We start from the raw sequence: 19,228 nt of genomic DNA, 5'->3' as shown, positions 1-19,228 counted from the left end.
TCACGCTCATGTATTGCGTGATAGTTATAAAAAGTTTGAGAAAGTAAGAGTGCGAAAACAATTACTTGGCCAATTCCGGGGTTGTGCATGATTTACATTAGTTGTGTGAGGATGATGGAGCATAGCTAGACTATATGATTTTGCAGGGATAACTTTCTTTGGCCTTGTTATTTTGAAAGTTCATGATTACTTTGCTAGTTTGCTTGAAGTATTACTGTTTTCATGTCAATAGCAAACTATTGTTTTGAATCGTATGGATCTAAACATTCATGCCACGTGAAAGAAAGTTGCAAAGGACAACTATGCTAGGTAGCATTCCACATCAAAAATTCATTCTTTATCACTTCCCTACTCGAGGACGAGCAGGAGTTAAGCTTGGGGATGCTTGATACGTCTCCAACGTATCTATAATTTTTGTTGGTTTCATGCTATTATCTGGTCAAACTTTGGATGTTTTGCATGCCTTTTATTTATTTTTTGGGACTAACTTATTGATCCAGTGCCAAGTGCCAGTTCCTGCTTTTTCCATGTTTTTGACCCCTTTCAGAGGAGATTTTGAAACGGAGTCCAAACGGAAGAAAATCCCTGAAAAGATTTTTTTTGGAACGGAAGAAGATCGGAGAGCTTGGGGGCCGAGCCAGAAGAGCCCCTGGGGCCCCACAAGCCCCCACCCCGCGGTCAAGGGGGGGGCGCACCATGCAGGCCTGTGGGCCCCCACGAGGTCCCCTGACCTAGATCTTGCGCCTATAAATTCACAAATATTCCCCAAAAAATCAGGAGAGCATCGTAATCACTTTCCCGCCGCCGCAAGCTTTTGTCTCGGCAAGATCCCATCTGGGGAACGTCCTGGTGCCCTGCCGGAGGGGGGATTTAGACACGGAGGGCTTCTTCATCAACACCATGACCTCTCCGATGATGCGTGAGTAGTTCACCATAGACCTACGGGTCCATAGCTAGTAACTAGATGGCTTCTTCTCTCTCTTGGATCTTCAATACAAAGTTCTCCATGATCTTCATGGAGATCTATCCGATGTAATCTTCTTTTGTGGTGTGTTTGTCGAGATCCGATGAATTGTGGATTTATGATCAGATTATCTATGAATCTTATTTGAGTTTCTTCTGATCTCTCTTATGCATGATTTCACATCCTTGTAATTCTCTTCGAGTTGTGGGTTTTGTTTGGCCAAGTAGATCTATGATTCTTATCATGGGAGAAGTGCTTGGTTTTGGGTTCATACCGTGTGGTGACCTCACCCAGTGACAGAAGGGTTAACGAGGCCCGTCTCGTGTTGTTGCCATCAAGGGTAAAAAGATGGGGTTTTCATCATTGGTTTGAGATTATCCCTCTACATCATGTCATCTTGCTTAAAGCGTTACTCTGTTCGTCATGAACTCAATACACTAGATGCATGCTGGATAGCGGTGGATCTGTGGAGTAATAGTAGTAGATGCAGAAAGTATTGGTCTACTTGTCTCGGACGTGATGCCTATATGCTAGATCATTGCCTTAGATATCGTCATGACTTTGCACGGTTCTATCAATTGCTCGACAGTAATTTGTTCACCCACCGTAATGCTTGCTATTTTGAGAGAAGCCTCTAGTGAACACTATGGCCCCCAGGGTCTACTCCACACCATATTTTCAGCCTTACACTTTTTACTTTGTTGCACTTTCCGCCTTCAGATCTCACTTTGCAAACAATCTTGGATAAATAGCAACCTGTGTTGTCATGTTCCAATTGGTCGTGTTCTAGTTGGAATATCCTCTCTGCTGCGTATTCCGCTATGTCTATATCATTGCTGTTCCTGCTTGCGGTCAGTAGGGAGCCCCAAACCCTGAATGTTGGATCTATTGGCATTTTTTCAATAAATTGCATAACCTCTTTAAGATCACCTGCCCGACCGAGAAGATCTGTCATGCATCCGTAATGCTCAATCTGTGGGATCATAACATAGTCACGTTGCATTGAATTGAACTGTGTCCAGCCTTCATCTGTCAAGCCTGAGACACTACAAGCAGTCAACAAGGAGACAAAGGTACTCTCATTTGGTTGCAGACCATTACGTTTCATCTCGAAGAACATCTCCAGTGCACTTCTCCCCTGACCATGAATCGCATAACCCATTATCATTGTGTTCCAAGAGATCACATCCTTAGGTGCCATTTTGTCAAATATCTCCCTTGAAGACAGAACCTGACCACACCTAGCATACATATGCATAACTGCGTTCATGATGAGAGTGCTCTCCCTGTAACCTAGCTTGATAATGTAGCTGTGCATTTGCCTGCATTGTCTCAGCAACCCCAGCAAAACAAACGTCCGTACTACTGGCGACATGGTGAAATAATCAGGGTAAAGCGGCTGATTCAGTAAGTCGAGGAATAATGTGATCGCTTCCATATACATCTCCTTGTACATGTAGGCAGCGAACATATTGTTCCATGATACCAGAGTTTTGGTCGTCATCTATCCAAATACCTTCTCCGATGATTTCACTTTGCCAACTTTGATGTACATCTCGAGAAGAGCAGTCTCAAGCACCACGTGGGGAAGAAACTGTTTTCTAGTTATGTAACCATGTACACTCCTTCCATACAGTGAGCTCTCAGTTTGAGCACAGGCAGCCAGCAAATTGATAGCAGTGACCACTTCCACCTGGTGGCCCTCTGCCTTCATTTGCACGAAGCAGTCAAATGCCTCCTTAGGCCGTTCATTGAGTGCATACCCACCTATCATGCAATTCCATGTCACCACGGTCCTCGACGGCATCGTCGCAAACACGCCCTCGGCAGAAGCAATGTCGCCACACTTGCACTACATGTCAAGGATAGAAGTGCCAACCTTGACGTCATGCTCCATCCCGTGTCTGATCACATAGGCGTGGATCTCCCGCCCTTGCATTAGAGCCGACTCCAAGCGGCAAGCTGCAAGCGCGGCGATGATCCCGACACCGTCATGCTGCATCTCCAGCGCCTCGTGCATCTGCCTAAAGCAGACGAGCGCGAGCGCCCCGAGGCCGTTGGACACGTAGCCGTCGACCATGGAGTTCCAGGTGACAGCGTCCATGGCCGGCATTCCATCGAACACCCTCTCGGGTAGTGGGTTTCTCCTCCTTACCCTTGGGTCGCGCGGATGCTGACGACGTTGGCGATGTCGCCCGGGAGGGGGGGGGGCGCCGGTTGTTGGCCTCAACGTTGGCGATGTCGCCCAGGGCGCGGCGGGTGTTCTTGGGGTCGGGCTTGCCGGCCATGGCCGCCTTCTGCTTGCCCATGGCGGGGACACCACCACCACCACCTAAGGTTGCACGGCAGAAACAAAAAGTCAGATCCATCGCTCGGAGATGGATCAAATCAAAACACATCAAATCGTCATCAGAGTCTAGCATCAATCCATTCAGACCAAAAACGAGGATTGGAATCTTGAATAATTAATCGGGGAGAAAACCACGGATCGGATGTAGGAGGCACGAGAGGATATATTGAGAGAAGGGGGAAGAAAAGGGATGAGCAGTGGGCGACGAAACTGCTTCCCTATGACCCGGTGGGAATTACCTGTGGTGGTAACATCGTGAAGAAAATTAGATGGTGCGTAACATCATCGGCGTGCCTGCTCGCTCCATCCCTAGCTCGGTGAAGCGGGCGGCCGCGTGGTCCGTGCTGAAGACGAGGTAGTAGGTCGTGACGAGCGCGGACTTGGTGGCCTGCAAGGACATGGGTTTCCTGACGAGATCGTTGGTGTACCGATCGGCGGATGAGGCAAGATCGCCGAGGAGGATGGTCGGCACCGCCGGTTGCGGTCGCTCTCCTTCCTGATGGTTCTGGCCCTGGCGGCCACCTGCCCGCTGGCCGCCGTGTTCCCACGCCTCTTCGGCGTCAGCCTCGGCGGGGGCACCTTGGGCGTGGGCAGTTCATCCGCGTGTGGTGGCGGCGGCGGAGATCTTTCTCGCGAGATCGAGAGGGTGGACGGATCAGCGCCAAAGGTGGGGGAGACTGGGAGAGGGACGCGGGACGTGGGCCAGGAGTGGGTCGTGTGTTTTCTTAATCGTGCGAGGGAAGGCTGCGATGGAACTTGCGGAGGGAATTTTAATGAACCGGATGTTTTCTGTATTTAATCGCTTGGTTTATGGAGGGATAAAAAAAATCGATGAAACTGTTAACGGTGACAGTGTTGGCGAGGGGATCTGTCGTGGTCGAACCATCACGACGACAGATTCCCTTTAATAATAGAGATACGTACAACCGAGAATTACATGTGTTGTCCGTGAGATCTGGCTGACAACTAAAGAATTTTGGTTGATAGTCTCGATGTCCTCGGTTGCTAGGTTGGAGGTAAAACCATTCTGACCAATGTCTCTCGTGTACAGAGAGAATTGCCGAAAACATCCCGCGAGAGAAGTTGGCCTGCAAATCAAGCACACAATCTATCGGAGTATCTCTGTTCGAGCTGTAAAATTCCCGTAAAATTCAGACCATGTTTATCAGGAGATCTTTTATCACTCGTGTCACTGGCGATCACTCTGTTGCTGACCTCCATATGTCAGAGCTGGATGGTGAGGGAGAAGAGGCCTAATTTTTTGTTTGGCAGGGAAGATGGAAAATATTGGGAATTAACCTGTACTAACTCGCTACACAATAAGACATGACGGTCAGCGGGCGGCGGTCAATTATGTACGCCGCGCTGTCAGCAAAGGTATTAAAAGCATGATTAATACTTCCTTCTTTCCGGTTTATAGAACTCAAATCTAAAATCTCATCAACTAAGGTGAATTGTGAATGGATGATACTAGTTTTAACTATCCAATTAAATATTTCTCACATATTCAATTTCCAAGGCAATAAATGTAGTATCTTCCTTCTCATTGGACTTGGATAGTGGATGTAGAAAACGATGTATGCATAACCACTCATCTCCTTTCTCTAAACTCTATGTATTAAATATGACGTGAGACTCGAAGCACTTTAACTCAATTAGACTCAAAATGAGCCTAATATAATAAAAATCTAATTTTTTTTGTGATGAGCCTTATAAACCGGAAAGGAGGGAGTAGTATAGTAAGCTGCTGGTTATAAATCATTATTGTGTCAACTATAGACCATTTTGTTTTTGTAGTCAACATGTACAATAGTTTATTAAAAAAGCGTACTACTTCTTTCATTTTTATATACAAGGTCATAATCCCACATTACAGGTATCAAAGTAAGAAGTAATGCCTTCTAAGTCAATGTTATAAGATAACTTGTCTCCTTGTTTATCGTGTAAATAAATGTGTATTTCTCTCTCTCATGCATATCAAGCCAATGATCTCACTTTTCCATGCATGCAAGGATAATTAATGTCCTCCTTTGCTAGTACTACGAGGTAAACACCATTAATATTGCATCGATAGTGTTAGTGGCCTTGTATATATGCAAATTGTAATTTTGATACTCCCTCCATCTTAGTTTATAAGTCCGGCACGTGTATCTAGGTCGTCAGTTTGACCAACTTAATCATAAGCATATATTAAAAAAAATATATCATTAAAAACTTTAGATGTTCTATTTTCTAATGATATAATTTGTATATTAAACAATAGATTTTATATAAGTTAAATTGACGACCTAGGTACATGTGCGTGCGTTCTAAATTGTGACGGAGGTAGTAGTGATCTTGTATTTTTTATCATATGATCCATCTTTCATTCTCACATAATATCAAGGAGCACGTACTAGAGCTAGTTCTTAACTAAGAGCCCACTTATCTTCTCTCTCATTTTCTCTTTCCTACAACTAAGAAAAAATATACTAGCTTATTTATTATAGCCAACTGATCCAACTCTATTGTAGTTGCTCTAATCCCCATTCTCATATCCTTGTTTTCGAAATTATGTAGTATCCAATTTTTTGTGTGTGCGTGTGTGGGTGGGTGGGCGGGGCGGGGGGGGGGGGGGGGGGGGGGTGTTAAGAGACAAGTACTGAAGGAACAAATCTGATTTGCCTGATGAGCTGAGAGAACTGAGAAAACTAGAAGAAATCCAACCATTGAATAAAGATCAGATTGCTAGAATTGGGTTCATACTTCATACAAAGTGCTTTGTGTGAATCCTTCGAAAAAGAGGAGGAATAATATTGGCATAACCAGTGGGAAAAGAAAACCGAACAAAATTTGAACAGTTTTGCATCCATGGGAAAGCATGCTGGCTGTATTTATTAGCGAGACGGAGAGTTCCTAGGTGACGGTTCGATCAGCATGCATGCGTTGACGAAAACTGTTTGGGAACTGATCACGTACGCGCGCGTGCTCCTTCACGGCCCGAGGCAGAATTTATTCTGTAAAATCGTATCGGACCATATAAGATGCCGCAAGGCTTTGGAAATGGACAGATCCTGCTAGTAATTCGATCCGACGCTGTGGTTTGATGGTTTCTCCATCGGAAAACTTTGCGACAGTGATGGCGGCGCGGGAGCTGTGGGAGATGGAAGAGCTCGTGGAGGAGATCCTCATCCGCATTCCGCCGGAGGAGCCCGCGGTCCTCGTCCGCGCCTCCCTCGCCTGCAAGCCTTGGTGCCGCCTCCTCTCCGGCAAGGCGTTCCGCAGCCGCTACTGCGCCTTGCACAAAACTCCTCCCATCCTAGGCTTCTTACAAAGCTGGGAAGACAACGTCGAGTGCTTCGTCCCCACCACAAACTTCCGCCCCCGCAATCCCAGTCGGCGGGACTTTTTGGTGCACGACTGCCGCCATGGCCGCGTTCTTCTTGAGTCTGAGTGGGATGAGGCGGAGGTGGAGAAGGAAGATGAGGGGGAGTAAGCTGACAAGGAGGAGGAGGAAGAAGATGGTATGAAGAAGGAAGACAGTGATGCGGAGCAGGAGGAAGAAGATGAAGACGAGGGGGGCTTGAAGCTGGTCGTCTGGGACCCCGTGTCTGGAAGCCGAACGAAGTTGCACGCTCACATGTTCGACCCTGACATCAACGGCACAACTTTTTGTTGGGGCTCGGTGCTATGTGCTGCAGATGGCTGCAACCACGCCGCCTGCAACTTGGGCCCATTTTTCGTGGTTTTAATCGGCCTTGACATTGACGAGCCGTATGATGATGATGATGATGATGATGATGATGATGATGATGATGAGAGGCTCGTGTGGGCGTCTTTATACTCACCAGAGACCCGGGAATGGACCTCACCACCGGACTCTATTCACGTCGGTGGCTCAGCCTCCATGGTCGGAAGGCCGCGTGTCCTTGTCGGACAAGCGCTCCACTTCCTCTTTCACGATGACGGAGTTTGTATTCTCAAGTATGACTTGGGTGCAAATCGCCTATCAGTCATTGATCTGCGAGGGATGGGTGTGTGCGGTCGGGACTCCCTCCTCATATCGACGGAGGGCAGTAAGCTGGGGCTTCTCCACATAGGCATGGACAAACTATGCTTCATGTGGTTAGTGGAGGTGAGTGTTGACGGAGTAGCGTCGTGGATCCAACTCAGAGAAATGGACCTCAAGATGCTTGTCCCCATTCGTGATCCCATGGGCCTATTTCCGCTAAAGTTGGTTGGCTGTGTGGAGGGCACCGAGATCATCATTGTGGTCACGGATCTCGGTACATTCACAATTGATCTCAAGTCTTCGAGGTTGAGGAAGTTGTCGAGTAAGCCGTATAATTTCGCTTTCCCGAAAGATGTGTTTTGGAACCTCTTTCTCTACACGAGCTTCAACAGCCCACCAGGTATGTATATATGTTATATGTATGTATCATCAGGTGTTTGATTCACCAGCATATGTTAAGTTCCCCTAAGGGAAATTGTGAAGTTCAACAAATGAACTCTTCTCCTTCTAACTCGTTATTGAAAACTGTTTGCTTTATTCAGCGGTTGCAGGTGCTGTGGCGGTGGCCGGAACCATCAGCAAGTGAAGCAGGACGTGGTGATGTGGCGGTCTGAAACTCTGAATATTGCCCAAACCGGTGAAGCATGGAAGTTCAGCTCAACAATATTTTGGTGTTGGTTTTCATTTTGAGTCTTGTCCTATGTTTGATATGGGAGCCTAATTAAGCTGTGGTGCCCTTTGAAGCGTCAGTTGTAAGTTGGTTACCCAGCGTTTGTGTGGGCTTATCGCGCTCAATTTTCAGTAATCAGGGCAAGATATGGTCACGAAATTGTCAAGCTTTTGTAGTCCTGTTCCTTCAGTAATTTTGCTTAACCTGAGACTGGTTCGTGCAACTTCCTTTGCTTGCCAGAATGTTTCCTGTTGTGTTATACTCCCTCTGTCAACTAATATAAGAGCGCTTAGATCACTAAATAGTGATCTAAACGCTATAATACAAGAGCGTTTAGATCACTACTGACCTAGACGCTCTTGTATTATAGCGTTTAGATCAGTGATGATCTAAACGCTCTTGTATTATAGCGTTTAGATCACTAATCTAAACGCTGTTATATTAGTTGACAGAGGGAGATCAAATAGCTACTGGTAATAAGTAGTGTGTGTACTAATGCAAGCTCAGTTTTGCTGCAGCATAAGCTATTTTACATGCACGTTTTGATTTTTTTACTTCTGAAACCAAAATGCAGTTATAGTTAAGCTACTACTGTAACCAGGTATCCCCCCTGAAAGTTTGGCTACCTTGCACTGAACTTTCAGCTTTGAATAAATTTGGCAAACACCTTTTATCTAAAAAAGGAAGTCAAAACTACTATAGTATTGCAGTGCAGAAGTTTCAGTCATAACGTAGCCGTAGCTTCTTTTATCAAAGGTTGTTAGTATATAACTTTACATCACATAATTCGCATCCTAACACAAGGACTCAAACACCAAATTTATTGTGTATTTTTACATCGTTTTGTCTTTTGTTTAATATATCTTACTCCAGCTATTGGAAGATTTGAAATACTCCCTCTGATCCATAATAAGCAACGTGGTTTTAGTTTAAATTTTAACTAAAAGCATGACACTTGTTTTGGATTGGAGGCAGCATGAAATATCCAATGATGTGGAAATCTGATACAACCAAGAATACTTGTCACTATAGTAATCCCACGCGTATTAAGCAACAGACTAACAATGTGGTATTATTGTATTATAAAGACATTCCAATTACTCCCTCCTTTCCTAAATGTAAGTTTTTTTAGAGGTTTCACTAATGGGTACATACAGAGCAAAATGAGCGAATCACACTCTAAAGTATGTCTATATACATCCGTATGTAGTCCGCTAATGAAACCTCTAAAAGCAACTTATATTTAGGAACGGAAGGAGTACTACACATGAAATTCAGCAAATAAATAAATTGTCAGTACCTAAAGAAAGTTCGCACCTCTCTGGGTGAGAAATAAGACATGAAAAAGACAATAGAGTTCACACATATTATTAGAGAATTATTCAGCGCTATAGCCAACAATTAGAGATGGTTGGTGCCAAGCAATTCACTACATAAAAAGGGCTCCAGGAGGTGATTTTCTTCATTGGCATACAAACAACATGAATGAAATTCACCAACATCCACGTTACAATGCTACATTTGGTAAATTTTACTCTGAGTTAAATTTTAGCCATGGAAAGAAGAAAAGAACAGATGAAGCCACTTCCAGTGTTATGGTTGATCAAATTGGTTGGTTCTTCAGCCTAATGTCAGAAAAAAATCCCTAAGCTCTGACCCAAAAGGGAGCTGTCCATTTGCAACCTTGAACGTCAACACCTTGAGGTGGAAGCCAGCTTCGGGCAAATTGGCGCGAATTTGCAGAATTTGCATTTCCACCCCTCCTCTTCAGTCACATATTTAGGTTCTCGTGCCCCCAGCCAGAAGCTGAGGGTTTCTTGGATTTGATCCTTGAACCACTGAGCATCATAAGAGAACTGGTACTCTTCTAACAGGGAATGATCTTCTTGCAGTTCATATCTGCAATATATAAGAAACGGAAGTAGGTTATACGTTTTTCATTTGCCTAACATCCAAACAAACTGACAGTATGAACAGGGAATCCCTTTTCAGATATTAGGTGTTCAGTAATCACTACAGGTCAGTAATGTTCAGGCTGCACCTTATTTACCTCAAGATCAGCTGTTCTTGAGATCGTGACAGCGTATGACAAGTAATCTTGTAGTATTTCAATACATCCCCGAAAGTCTGCAGACAGGAACCTTGTCACAACTCAGGAAGACACTAGAACATAAGTTCGGCATGAATAACCACAATGGCAGACAGAAACAGCGACTCTAGCAACCACTTGTTGGATTCAGTTGGTAGAGGCTAGGGTTCTACCAGGTCTCGGTCGTAGGTTGTAGGGGTGGAAGTGCGGGCTGCGAGGTTGGGGACGCCGGCGCCGGCGGTTGGGCGCCGTCGCGGCATGAGAGAGAGAGAGAGAGGCGGCTAGGGTTTGGGGCTCTCGTCTCCTGAGGGAGATGACAACAGAATATACTGATTATTGTCTGCTTAATATCGAAGGGATACATGTGTTTATAAAGGAGGACAGCCTCCACTAAACCCTAGATAACTTGGACTCTAACTTGGACTCTAATATAACTTGGACTTCTAAGATAGGTAAGATAACTTGGGCTAAGCCCGTAATTAACCCTGCCCATTGGGCCTCCTCCGTTGGTACGTTGTACCGGTCATAACATCTCTCCCCGCCTTCTCAAACAGCTCGTCCTCGAGCTGAACATCTGGAAACTGCTGGCGGAAATCGTCGAGCTTCTCCCAAGTCGCTTCCTCCTCTGGCAGGCCGGTCCATTGTACCAAGACATGCCAGACGCCGCGACGCTGCTGCGCCTATAGCACCTTCGCCACCTGTGCGGAAGTTGGAAGGAGGCGGCCATCCGAAGTAGGAGGAAGGGCCGACGATGCCGTCGAAGAAGGCCCGCGCCACGGAGGCGGCTGTATATGGATGACCCAGGGCGATGAAGTGCGCGTACTTGGAGAAGCGGTCAACCACCGTGAGGATGACGGATTTGCCGCCCACCTTGGGAAGGCCCTCGATGAAGTCCATGGAAATATCCGCCCACACCTGGGAGGGTACGTCCAGCGGCTGCAGTAGACCCGCGGGTCGTAGTGTCTCCGTCTTGTTCCGCTGGCACGTCACGCACGACCGCACCCAGTCGCGGACCATCGCGCCATCATCGGGGATGTAAAAATCAGCACGGAGACGATGGAGAGTCTTCTGCACGCCCTCGTGCCCTGCAGAGTGCGCCAAGGTCAGGACCTGGTGGCGCAGGTCGCCATGGTCGGGCACGAAGATGCGGCGGCCATGTAGGAGTAGCCCCTCGTCCAAGCGCCAGGGCGCGTCCAGCTCGCCGGCGTCAAGGCGCTGGCGCAGGCCCTGGGCGTCCACGGCCGTCGAAGTTGCCCGGCGAATGTCGTTGATGAAGGCGAAAGATGGCCCGGAGCGAATGCACATGATAGTGCCAGCCATGGCGACGTCGTCCGCGACATCCTCAGTGTCGCGGCGGGACAAGGCGTCGGCGACCGTGTTGAGACGGCCGGGGCGGTACTCAACAGTGAAGTCGAAGCCAAAGAGCTTGCTGATCCACTGGTGTTGCGGAACTGTGGAGAGGCGCTGGTCCAGCAAGAACTTGAGGCTGTAGTGGTCCGTGCGCACACGGAATGACCGGCCCCAAAGATAAGGCCGCCAGTGGCGCACCGCCTGAACCAGCCCAATAAGCTCGCGCTCGTAGGCCGCGAGCTTGTGATGGCGAGCGGCGAAGGGGCGGCTGAAGAAGGCGAGCGGTCCCTCGCCCTGGTGAAGGACGGCGCCGAAGCCGATGCCAGAGGCGTCGCAGTCCACGATGAACGGCATATCAAAGTCCGGCATCTGGAGGACGGGTCCCGTCGTGAGCGCCTGCTGGAGAGCCTCGAATGCCGTAGTCGCCTCCTCGTCCCAGGAGAAGGCGTCGCGTCGAAGGAGACGCGTCAGTGGCGCGGCGATGAGGCCGAAGTCCCGGATGTACTTCCGGTAGTAGCCGGCGAGGCCCAAGAAGCCGCGGAGCGCCCGCGGTGACCGCGGGATCGGCCACGCGGCGACGGCGGCGACCTTGTCCGCGTCCATCGCTACCCCGTCCGCCGAGATGACGTGCCCCAGGTACGCGACGGAGGTCGTGCCGAACGAGCACTTCGAGCGCTTGAGGTGAAGACGATGCGCTCGAAGCTCGGTGAAGATGATGGCCACATGTAGATGCTCCGCCCAAGATGCACTGTAGATGAGAATGTCATCAAAGAAAACAAGCACAAAGCGGCGCAAGTATGGGCTGAGCACGTCGTTCATCAGGGCCTGGAAGGTCGCCCGCGCGTTGGAGAGGCCGAACGGCATCACCAGGAACTCGAAGTGGCCATGGTGAGTGCGGAACGCCGTCTTCTCGATGTCGTCAGGGTGCATGCGCACCTGATGGTAGCCCGAGCGAAGGTCGAGCTTGGTGAAGAAGCGCGCTCCGTGTAGCTCGTCCAAGAGCTCATCCACAACGGGGATGGGGAACTTGTCCTTGGACGTCAGGGCGTTGAGGGCGCGGTAGTCGATGCAGAAGCGCCATGTGCCGTCGGACTTGCGCACAAGGAGCACCAGGGCGGAGAACGGCGATGTCGAAATCCGGATGATGCCCTGCGCGAGCATGACCGCCACCTGACGCTCGAGCTCGTCTTTCTGCAGCTGAGGGTACCGGTACGGACGCACGGCTACAGGTGCCGTGTCCGGCAGCAGGTGGATGCGGTGGTCACAGGGCCGCACGGGAGGGAGGCCCTGTGGCTCGTCGAAGATGTCGCTGTGCTGCTGCAGGAGGTCGGCCAGGAGGGGATGCGCCTCGTCCAGTGCGGACGCCATCAACTGGAGCTGTGGAGTCACGGCGCCGGAGCCGCCGATGCCTGTCCACTAAACGCGACGGCCGCCCTTGCGCCAGAAGATGAGGGACAGCACATCGAGGTCCCAAAGGATGGGGCCGAGAGTGGACAGGAAGTCGATGCCGAGGATGAAGTCGTAGCAGCCCAGGTCGATGCCGACGCAGTCGATGGAGAACGGCTCGTCGCCGATGAGGACGGGAACCTGCCGCGCCACCCCCTGGCAAGCAAGGCGGTCCCCGTTGGCGACGGTGACGCTGAACTTCTCCGAGCCCGCCAGTTGGAGTGCGAGGCGGCGCATGGCGTCCCCGGACAGGAAGTTGTGCGTCGAACCCGTGTCCACGAGCGCGGTTAGATGCTCCCCGTTGATCGTCACCGGAAGCAGCATCGTCTTTGCCGTCTTGATGCCAGCCATGGCATGAAGGGAGACGACGAAGGCGGTCGCGTCGACCGGCCCGTAGGTCGTGACGCCGGCCTCGGAGAGTGTGGTGGCGTCGAGCTTCGCGGTGAGGGCCTCCACCTCCGCGTCGTCGACGGTCTCCAAGTAGAACAGGCGGGCGCACGTATGACCCGGCGCATACGGCTCGTCGCAGTTGAAGCACAGGCCCTTGCGGCGCCGCTCGAGCTGCTCGGCCGACGTCAAGCGCCGGAAGGTGCGTGTCGGCGCGGGGGCAGCCGCCGTAGCGGCCGGCAGGGCGGGGCGTGTCGGGGTGGCGGCCGCTGGGGTGGGGCGGGTCGGGGAACGCGTGCCGCGGCCCGGGAACGCCTGCTGCAGGGCGTTGGCGCGCTGCTCGTACGCGCGTGCGTAATACATGGCCGTCTGCAGGTCCTGGGGGTCGCGCATCTCGACGTCGATGCGGATGTGGTCGGGAAGGCCGCTGACGAAGAGCTCGGCGCGTTGGCGAGCCGTGACGTCAGGCGCATGGCAGGCCAACGTCTGGAAGCGGTCGGCGAAGTCCTGCACCGAGGTGGTGAAGGGAAGGCGACCGAGCTCGGCCAAGCGGCTCCCACGTATGGGGGGGGCGAACCGGAGGAGACACAGGTCGCGAAAGCGCTCCCATGAAGGCATCCCGCCCTCGTCCTGCTCGAGGGCGTAGTACCAAGTCTGGGCGGCGCCACGGAGGTGGTAGGAGGCGATCCACGTGCGGTCGGACGCCATGGTCCGCTGCCCCCTGAAAAACTGGTCGCACTGATTGAGCCAGTTCAGGGGGTCGACGGTGCCGTCGTAGGTGGCGAACTCCAGCTTGGTGAAGCGGGGTGGCTGCTGCACGTGTGGCGAGGCCGCGTAGGTGCCCGCGTGACGGCCCAGCGCGGCGGAAGGAGAGTGTTGCGGCACCACAGAGCTCCCGGCGTACGGATCAGTGTACCCGCCAAACCCCCCGAAGGTGGGGGCGGGTGGCTGCAACACCGTCGGCTGTAGTGGCGCCGTCGTGTAGGTCGGCGTGTCCATCCACGTCGGTAGCGGGGACGGCGACGGCGGCCACCGGACCTGGGTGATCGGCAGGCCCTGGGGCACGACAATCGCCGGGGGCGGTGGCGCGAAGGGCGCCGCCGGCGGAGGCGGTGGTGGCGGGGTGGCGTACGGAGCCTGGAGGAGAGTCCTGAGGTTCGAGACCGCCAGGTTGAGGTCGCGGATCGCCGAGGACATCTCCGCCGGGGAGAGGACGGGAGCGGGTTCGGCCGCCAGGGCCGCGGGACCGGAGGCGGCCGGGCCTGAGGTGGCCGGCGGCGGTGAGTGGTGCGGCGGCGGCTGCTGCTGTGAGGTGGCGGGGAAGGCGGTGGTGGCGGTGGCGGCGGCGGTGGTGGTGGGAAGGTCCGACAAACTCATCGAACCCAAGCTACCTGATACCAAATTGGTAGAGGCTAGGGTTCTACCAGGTCTCGGACGTAGGTTGTAGGGGTGGAAGTGCGGGCTGCGAGGTTGGGGACGCCGGCGCCGGCGGTTGGGCGCCGGCGCGGCGTGAGAGAGAGAGAGAGAGGCGGCTAGGGTTTGGGGCTCTCGTCTCCTGAGGGAGACGACAACAGAATATACTGTTTATTGTCTGCTTAATATCGAAGGGGTACATGTGTTTATAAAGGAGGACAGCCTCCACTAAACCCTAGATAACTTGGACTCTAACTTGGACTCTAATATAACTTGGACTTCTAAGATAGGTAAGATAACTTGGGCTAAGCCCGTAATTAACCCTGCCCATTGGGCCTCCTCCGTTGGTACGTTGTACCGGTCATAACATCAGTATACTAAGAAAATGAGATGAAATCACTTCCTAAAAACAACTGGTTATTCAAATCTCTATAAAATGTTTGACCAGCAACAGAAATGAAAGTTCAAAGTTGAGATACAGAACCTGTGCATCGAAACCAATTGAGCTTATGTACCGCTTGACATCATCTGATAACAAGAAGTTGGGGTTCAAGTCAAAATAGCTGAAGAAATTATCTGTTGGGAATTTCTCAGAAATAGAACTGTCCCACAGGTACTTATAACACATCAGCTGAAGCCTGTGACAAATATTACGATATATCATACAACTTTCGCAGCTGTTAGCTTGCTATCATCATAGTGCATGAAAAAATAAAACAAGTTGTAGAAAGCTCCAGATAATAAAAAATCTGGAATGTTTACAAATAGTAGTGCTCACCAATTTCAGCCATAGCTTCATATTAGTAGTATAAGATACATCTTTTAAACGAGGCAATACACAGGCAATACGTGTGGGACAAATTATCCTAATGATTGCAATATCTTAATACAACTAGATGATATTTAAGTATGGGTTAATTGGATAAATGCTACTCGAATTCTGGCGATTCCGAGAAACGCCACTGTAATTTGCAAACTTTGAAAAATGCCACTGCAAATTTTGCAAACTTTGAAAAACGCCACTGCAGACTTTGAAAAATACCACTGGAAATGGCATTTCTCAAAGTTTGGAAATTGCAGTGGCATTTCTCGGAATCACTAGAATTCGAGTGTCATTTATCAAATTAACCCTTTAAGTATCAGTCCACTATATAACTGAAAGATAAATCCTGGAGTAGTTTCCTTAGAAGGAGATACCATAACTTGATACTTAAGTAGCTCCACATATCTTGGTACTAGATAAATTTAGTTTGAATATTCTTAAGTACTGTCTTGCAGAAAATCATCGTTTTCCTATCCAAAGAAGTTTACGATTGACCAATGGGCACTCTCAACAGACTAATGGAGTAGTAACCCAACATCACACAATTCAGACCAAGGCAGAAGTTCACTTGGAGCGAATCACTAGTCTAGGGGGCATAATCTAAACTTGCCTTACTTGCCAATGCCACAACATGCCATTATTTGCCAGCCTCCACATTTTTAATGGTTAGTTAAGCAATGATAAAGGGCGAACCTTCCATTTCTTTTCTGTGCTTCCGAGGGAATTGTTGCTTTGAAACGTGTCTTTGTATCCACCAGAACTGGATGAAAAGAAGTTCCATCCATAGGCATTCGGAGTTCATCAATAATTCCTACCATCCATGAACCTTCAACAATCCCAATCCTACAGGGACAATGTGGCATAATTCACAACAAAATTAACAAATATTGCTCCTGTAGCTAAAAAAGCTTCATTCTATCTATTCCAGACTGCCTCCCAGAAACCAATATTACACCAAAGCATTTTCGTTGGTACAAAAAATATGTTCTACAGCTGCAAGTTTAAAGCATATTATCACATACACTGGGAGTTCACGTGTCATGCCGTTGAACAATAATTGGTTTGATCCCACGATAAAGTTCATGAATTTGACTGCCCACGATTCTTCTGCAGATCTAACAGCAATATCGACTCTCTCAATAACCTGTTCCGAAATAAAATAAATGAGTCTTTTTATTCCGTCTTTTCAAGATTTAAATCTTGGAAAAGGGCAGCCCGGTGCACGTAGCTCCCGCTTGCGTAGGGTCCGGGGAAGGGTCCGACCACTTTAGGTCTATAGTACGCAGCCTTTCCCTACATTTCTGCAAGAGGCTGTTTCCAGGTCACGGGTTCTTGCAGAAATGTAGGGAAAGACTGCGTACTATAGACCTAAAGTGGTTGGACCCTTCCCTGGACAATGCGCAAGCGGGAGCTATGTGCACCGGGCTGCCCTTTTTCAAGATTTAAATCGATTTCATTCCCCAACCTCCCCTTGAGAAATTAGTAACTACTAACATTTATGCAAGCTTTGATTAGGATATGCATACAATTAGGACATGATTAGCAGTCGGCACTGGCAATGACCTATGCGATAGCATATGAAGTTTGTAAGAAGCTAAGAAACAACTTGATTCAGCATCCATGAGCCTCGTTATCTATTATGAAGAAAAGACTATTCTAAAGATGTGGAAAATACGATTCTTAGGACAAGTCGAGCGGAACTGAATGCCCAATGACAAGATCAAACCAGTCTTATTTTATAACATGGAGTGATTTGTTAATAAGATACCTGCATTCTTAACCTGAAGTGATTTGTTAGTAAAGCACTAGCACTGTATTCTAATGTCATGCTGAAAAGTGGTAACACATAGAAATACTGCATTGCTATCCATGGAAACCGGCATTATCATTCAGCGTTGGGCCTCCTTCCAAGTTTCCAAGACAGGAAGGATCTGTTATAAAATGACAGAGAAGAACAGCAGAGCCGACCTCTTGCTCGAGCTGGGTGTGGCGGTCGGAGCCGGCCTTCATCGCCTCGGTCCTCTCCGGCTTGCCGTGCTCCAGCACGAACTCCATCTGCTTATCGCACCACTCCTGTAACACAAGAACAACGCCCACGAAATGAATGAGGGGAGGGGAATCAGTCAAATGGGTACGTACGCATCAGGCACGAATGGAACATTTGTTGCCGGGGTGGCGAAGATTAAAAGGGAGGCTCACCGTGGCGGTGATGTCGGTGACGGCGAGGGCACGGCGCTCCCGGAACCGGGACAGCAGCGACCTCCGCGGCGGCGGCGCGGAGTCCTCGATGTCGCCGGCGGGCGGGAAGGCCGCGCAGGAGAGGGTGGCGGCGCCGCGGACGGCGGCGGAGGAGAGGAGGGGCCGGACTGGGGTGGCGGCGGCGAGCGCGGCCTCTATCATGGCCATCTCCTCGTCGCTGACGATCTCCACCTCGAGCTCAGGGCGCATTGCGGCCCAAAGGATGGAAGTGGGGAACTCGGATGCGGGGCCCGCGCGGGTTTCTCGTCACACGACTGGGCATACTGACAGAGTGTCCCTACAACGCCGTGTGGGGACACCCTGTCAGCAAAAGGTAGAGAATGCCGAGCTAGATCAAACGCTTCCGTGACATGAGAATACATGCCACTAAGAGCATCTCCAGCCACGCCCCAAGAGACCCAGCCATTTTTTTCCCGCTAGCGAGGAAAGCGGCCTAGTCGCATCTCATGAATCCGTTTTTTACCGGTTCGAGCTGAAATTGATCATGACCGTCCCAGCGCGTTGGGGGCGTCGACGGAAGGGAAACAACGCGTTGGGCCGTGTCAAGCAAAAATAAATACATTTTTTTTTCAGAACCGTCCCTCGCGCACCACACTTTCCGTCACCGTGTCGATTCCGGCGTCGTCCCATCTGCCTACCGCCGCTACAAAGGGTATCTCCACGCCGATTTGCCCCTCCCCCCGCTTCCCCCGCTTCCCGGCAGGTTTTCCCGGCGTTTCGGGCACGTGCGCAGCCGCGCGGCCGCCACACCCGCCAGATGTTCAGTGATTTGCCTGGCCTATGGACTCCGCCGACGAGTAGGCGTTCGCGGCGCTGCTGAAGGAGGAAGCCGATGTCGACGCCTAGGATGAAGAACACCTCATGGTCCTCGTCTCTCTGGCCGGCCTATTCGCGAGCAATGCAGAGCCACAACGAGGTGGCTTGGCGCGAGGCCGGCTGAAGGCAAAGCAGAGGCATCGATTGGAAGGCTATTGCTTGCTCTACGTCGACTACTTCGTAGATGCTCCGCTGCACGGCGACAAAATATTCCGGCGCCATTATCGTATGAGCCGGAAGCTCTTCCTCAGAAATGTGAATTCCATCTGGAAGTCCGACAACTATTTCAAATGCAAAAAGGATTGCACCGACACACTTGGATTCACCTCGTTCCAGAAGTGCACGACAACTATGAGGATGTTTGCGTATGAAGCTCCCGGTGATATTGTGGAAGATTGTGGACGCATGGCCGAGTCCACCACCATTGAGTGTTTCTACAAGTTTCGGAGGGTAGCGGTGGTAGTTTTTGGACCTCAATATTTGTGATCACCCAATGCTGAAGACACTGCTCAGATCCTAGCACAGAATGCAGAAAGAGGATTTCCTAGGATGCTTAAAGTGTCGACTACATGTATTGGAAATGAAAAAACTGTCCATTTGCTTGGCAAAGATGTACAAAGGCGCCAAAGGAGGTTATAGTGTGGTACTTGAGGCAGTGGCCACACATGAC

At 50.2% G+C, this 19,228-nt stretch overlaps 1 protein-coding gene and 1 pseudogene across 2 annotated transcripts; both read right to left on the bottom strand.

The window, feature by feature from the left end:
* Window positions 1–3,714, bottom strand: part of LOC123408265 — a 36,654-nt pseudogene extending 32,940 nt beyond the window's left edge.
* Window positions 3,715–9,317: 5,603 nt separating this feature from the next.
* On the bottom strand, window positions 9,318–17,939 carry LOC123411785 (exonuclease V, chloroplastic). 2 transcript variants are annotated; one of them, XM_045104748.1, is made up of 7 exons: window positions 17,683–17,939; window positions 17,452–17,556; window positions 16,506–16,627; window positions 16,177–16,326; window positions 15,145–15,298; window positions 10,026–10,102; window positions 9,318–9,874 (listed from the first exon to the last, which is right to left on the bottom strand). In XM_045104748.1, exons 1-7 carry the CDS (start codon window positions 17,929–17,931, stop codon window positions 9,667–9,669), a joined length of 1,065 nt encoding a protein of 354 aa, XP_044960683.1. In that variant the 5' UTR covers window positions 17,932–17,939; the 3' UTR covers window positions 9,318–9,666. The 2 variants fall into 2 exon arrangements, with proteins under 2 accessions (XP_044960683.1, XP_044960684.1); XM_045104749.1 differs by having other exon boundaries at window positions 9,782–9,874; window positions 10,017–10,102.
* Window positions 17,940–19,228: the final 1,289 nt, after the last annotated feature.

The sequence above is a fragment of the Hordeum vulgare genome, chromosome 7H (assembly GCF_904849725.1).
Source record: "Hordeum vulgare subsp. vulgare chromosome 7H, MorexV3_pseudomolecules_assembly, whole genome shotgun sequence".
Lineage (NCBI taxonomy): Eukaryota > Viridiplantae > Streptophyta > Magnoliopsida > Poales > Poaceae > Hordeum > Hordeum vulgare.
Note: the sequence above shows the minus strand (reverse complement) of the source record. Positions and strands in the feature narration are given on the sequence as shown.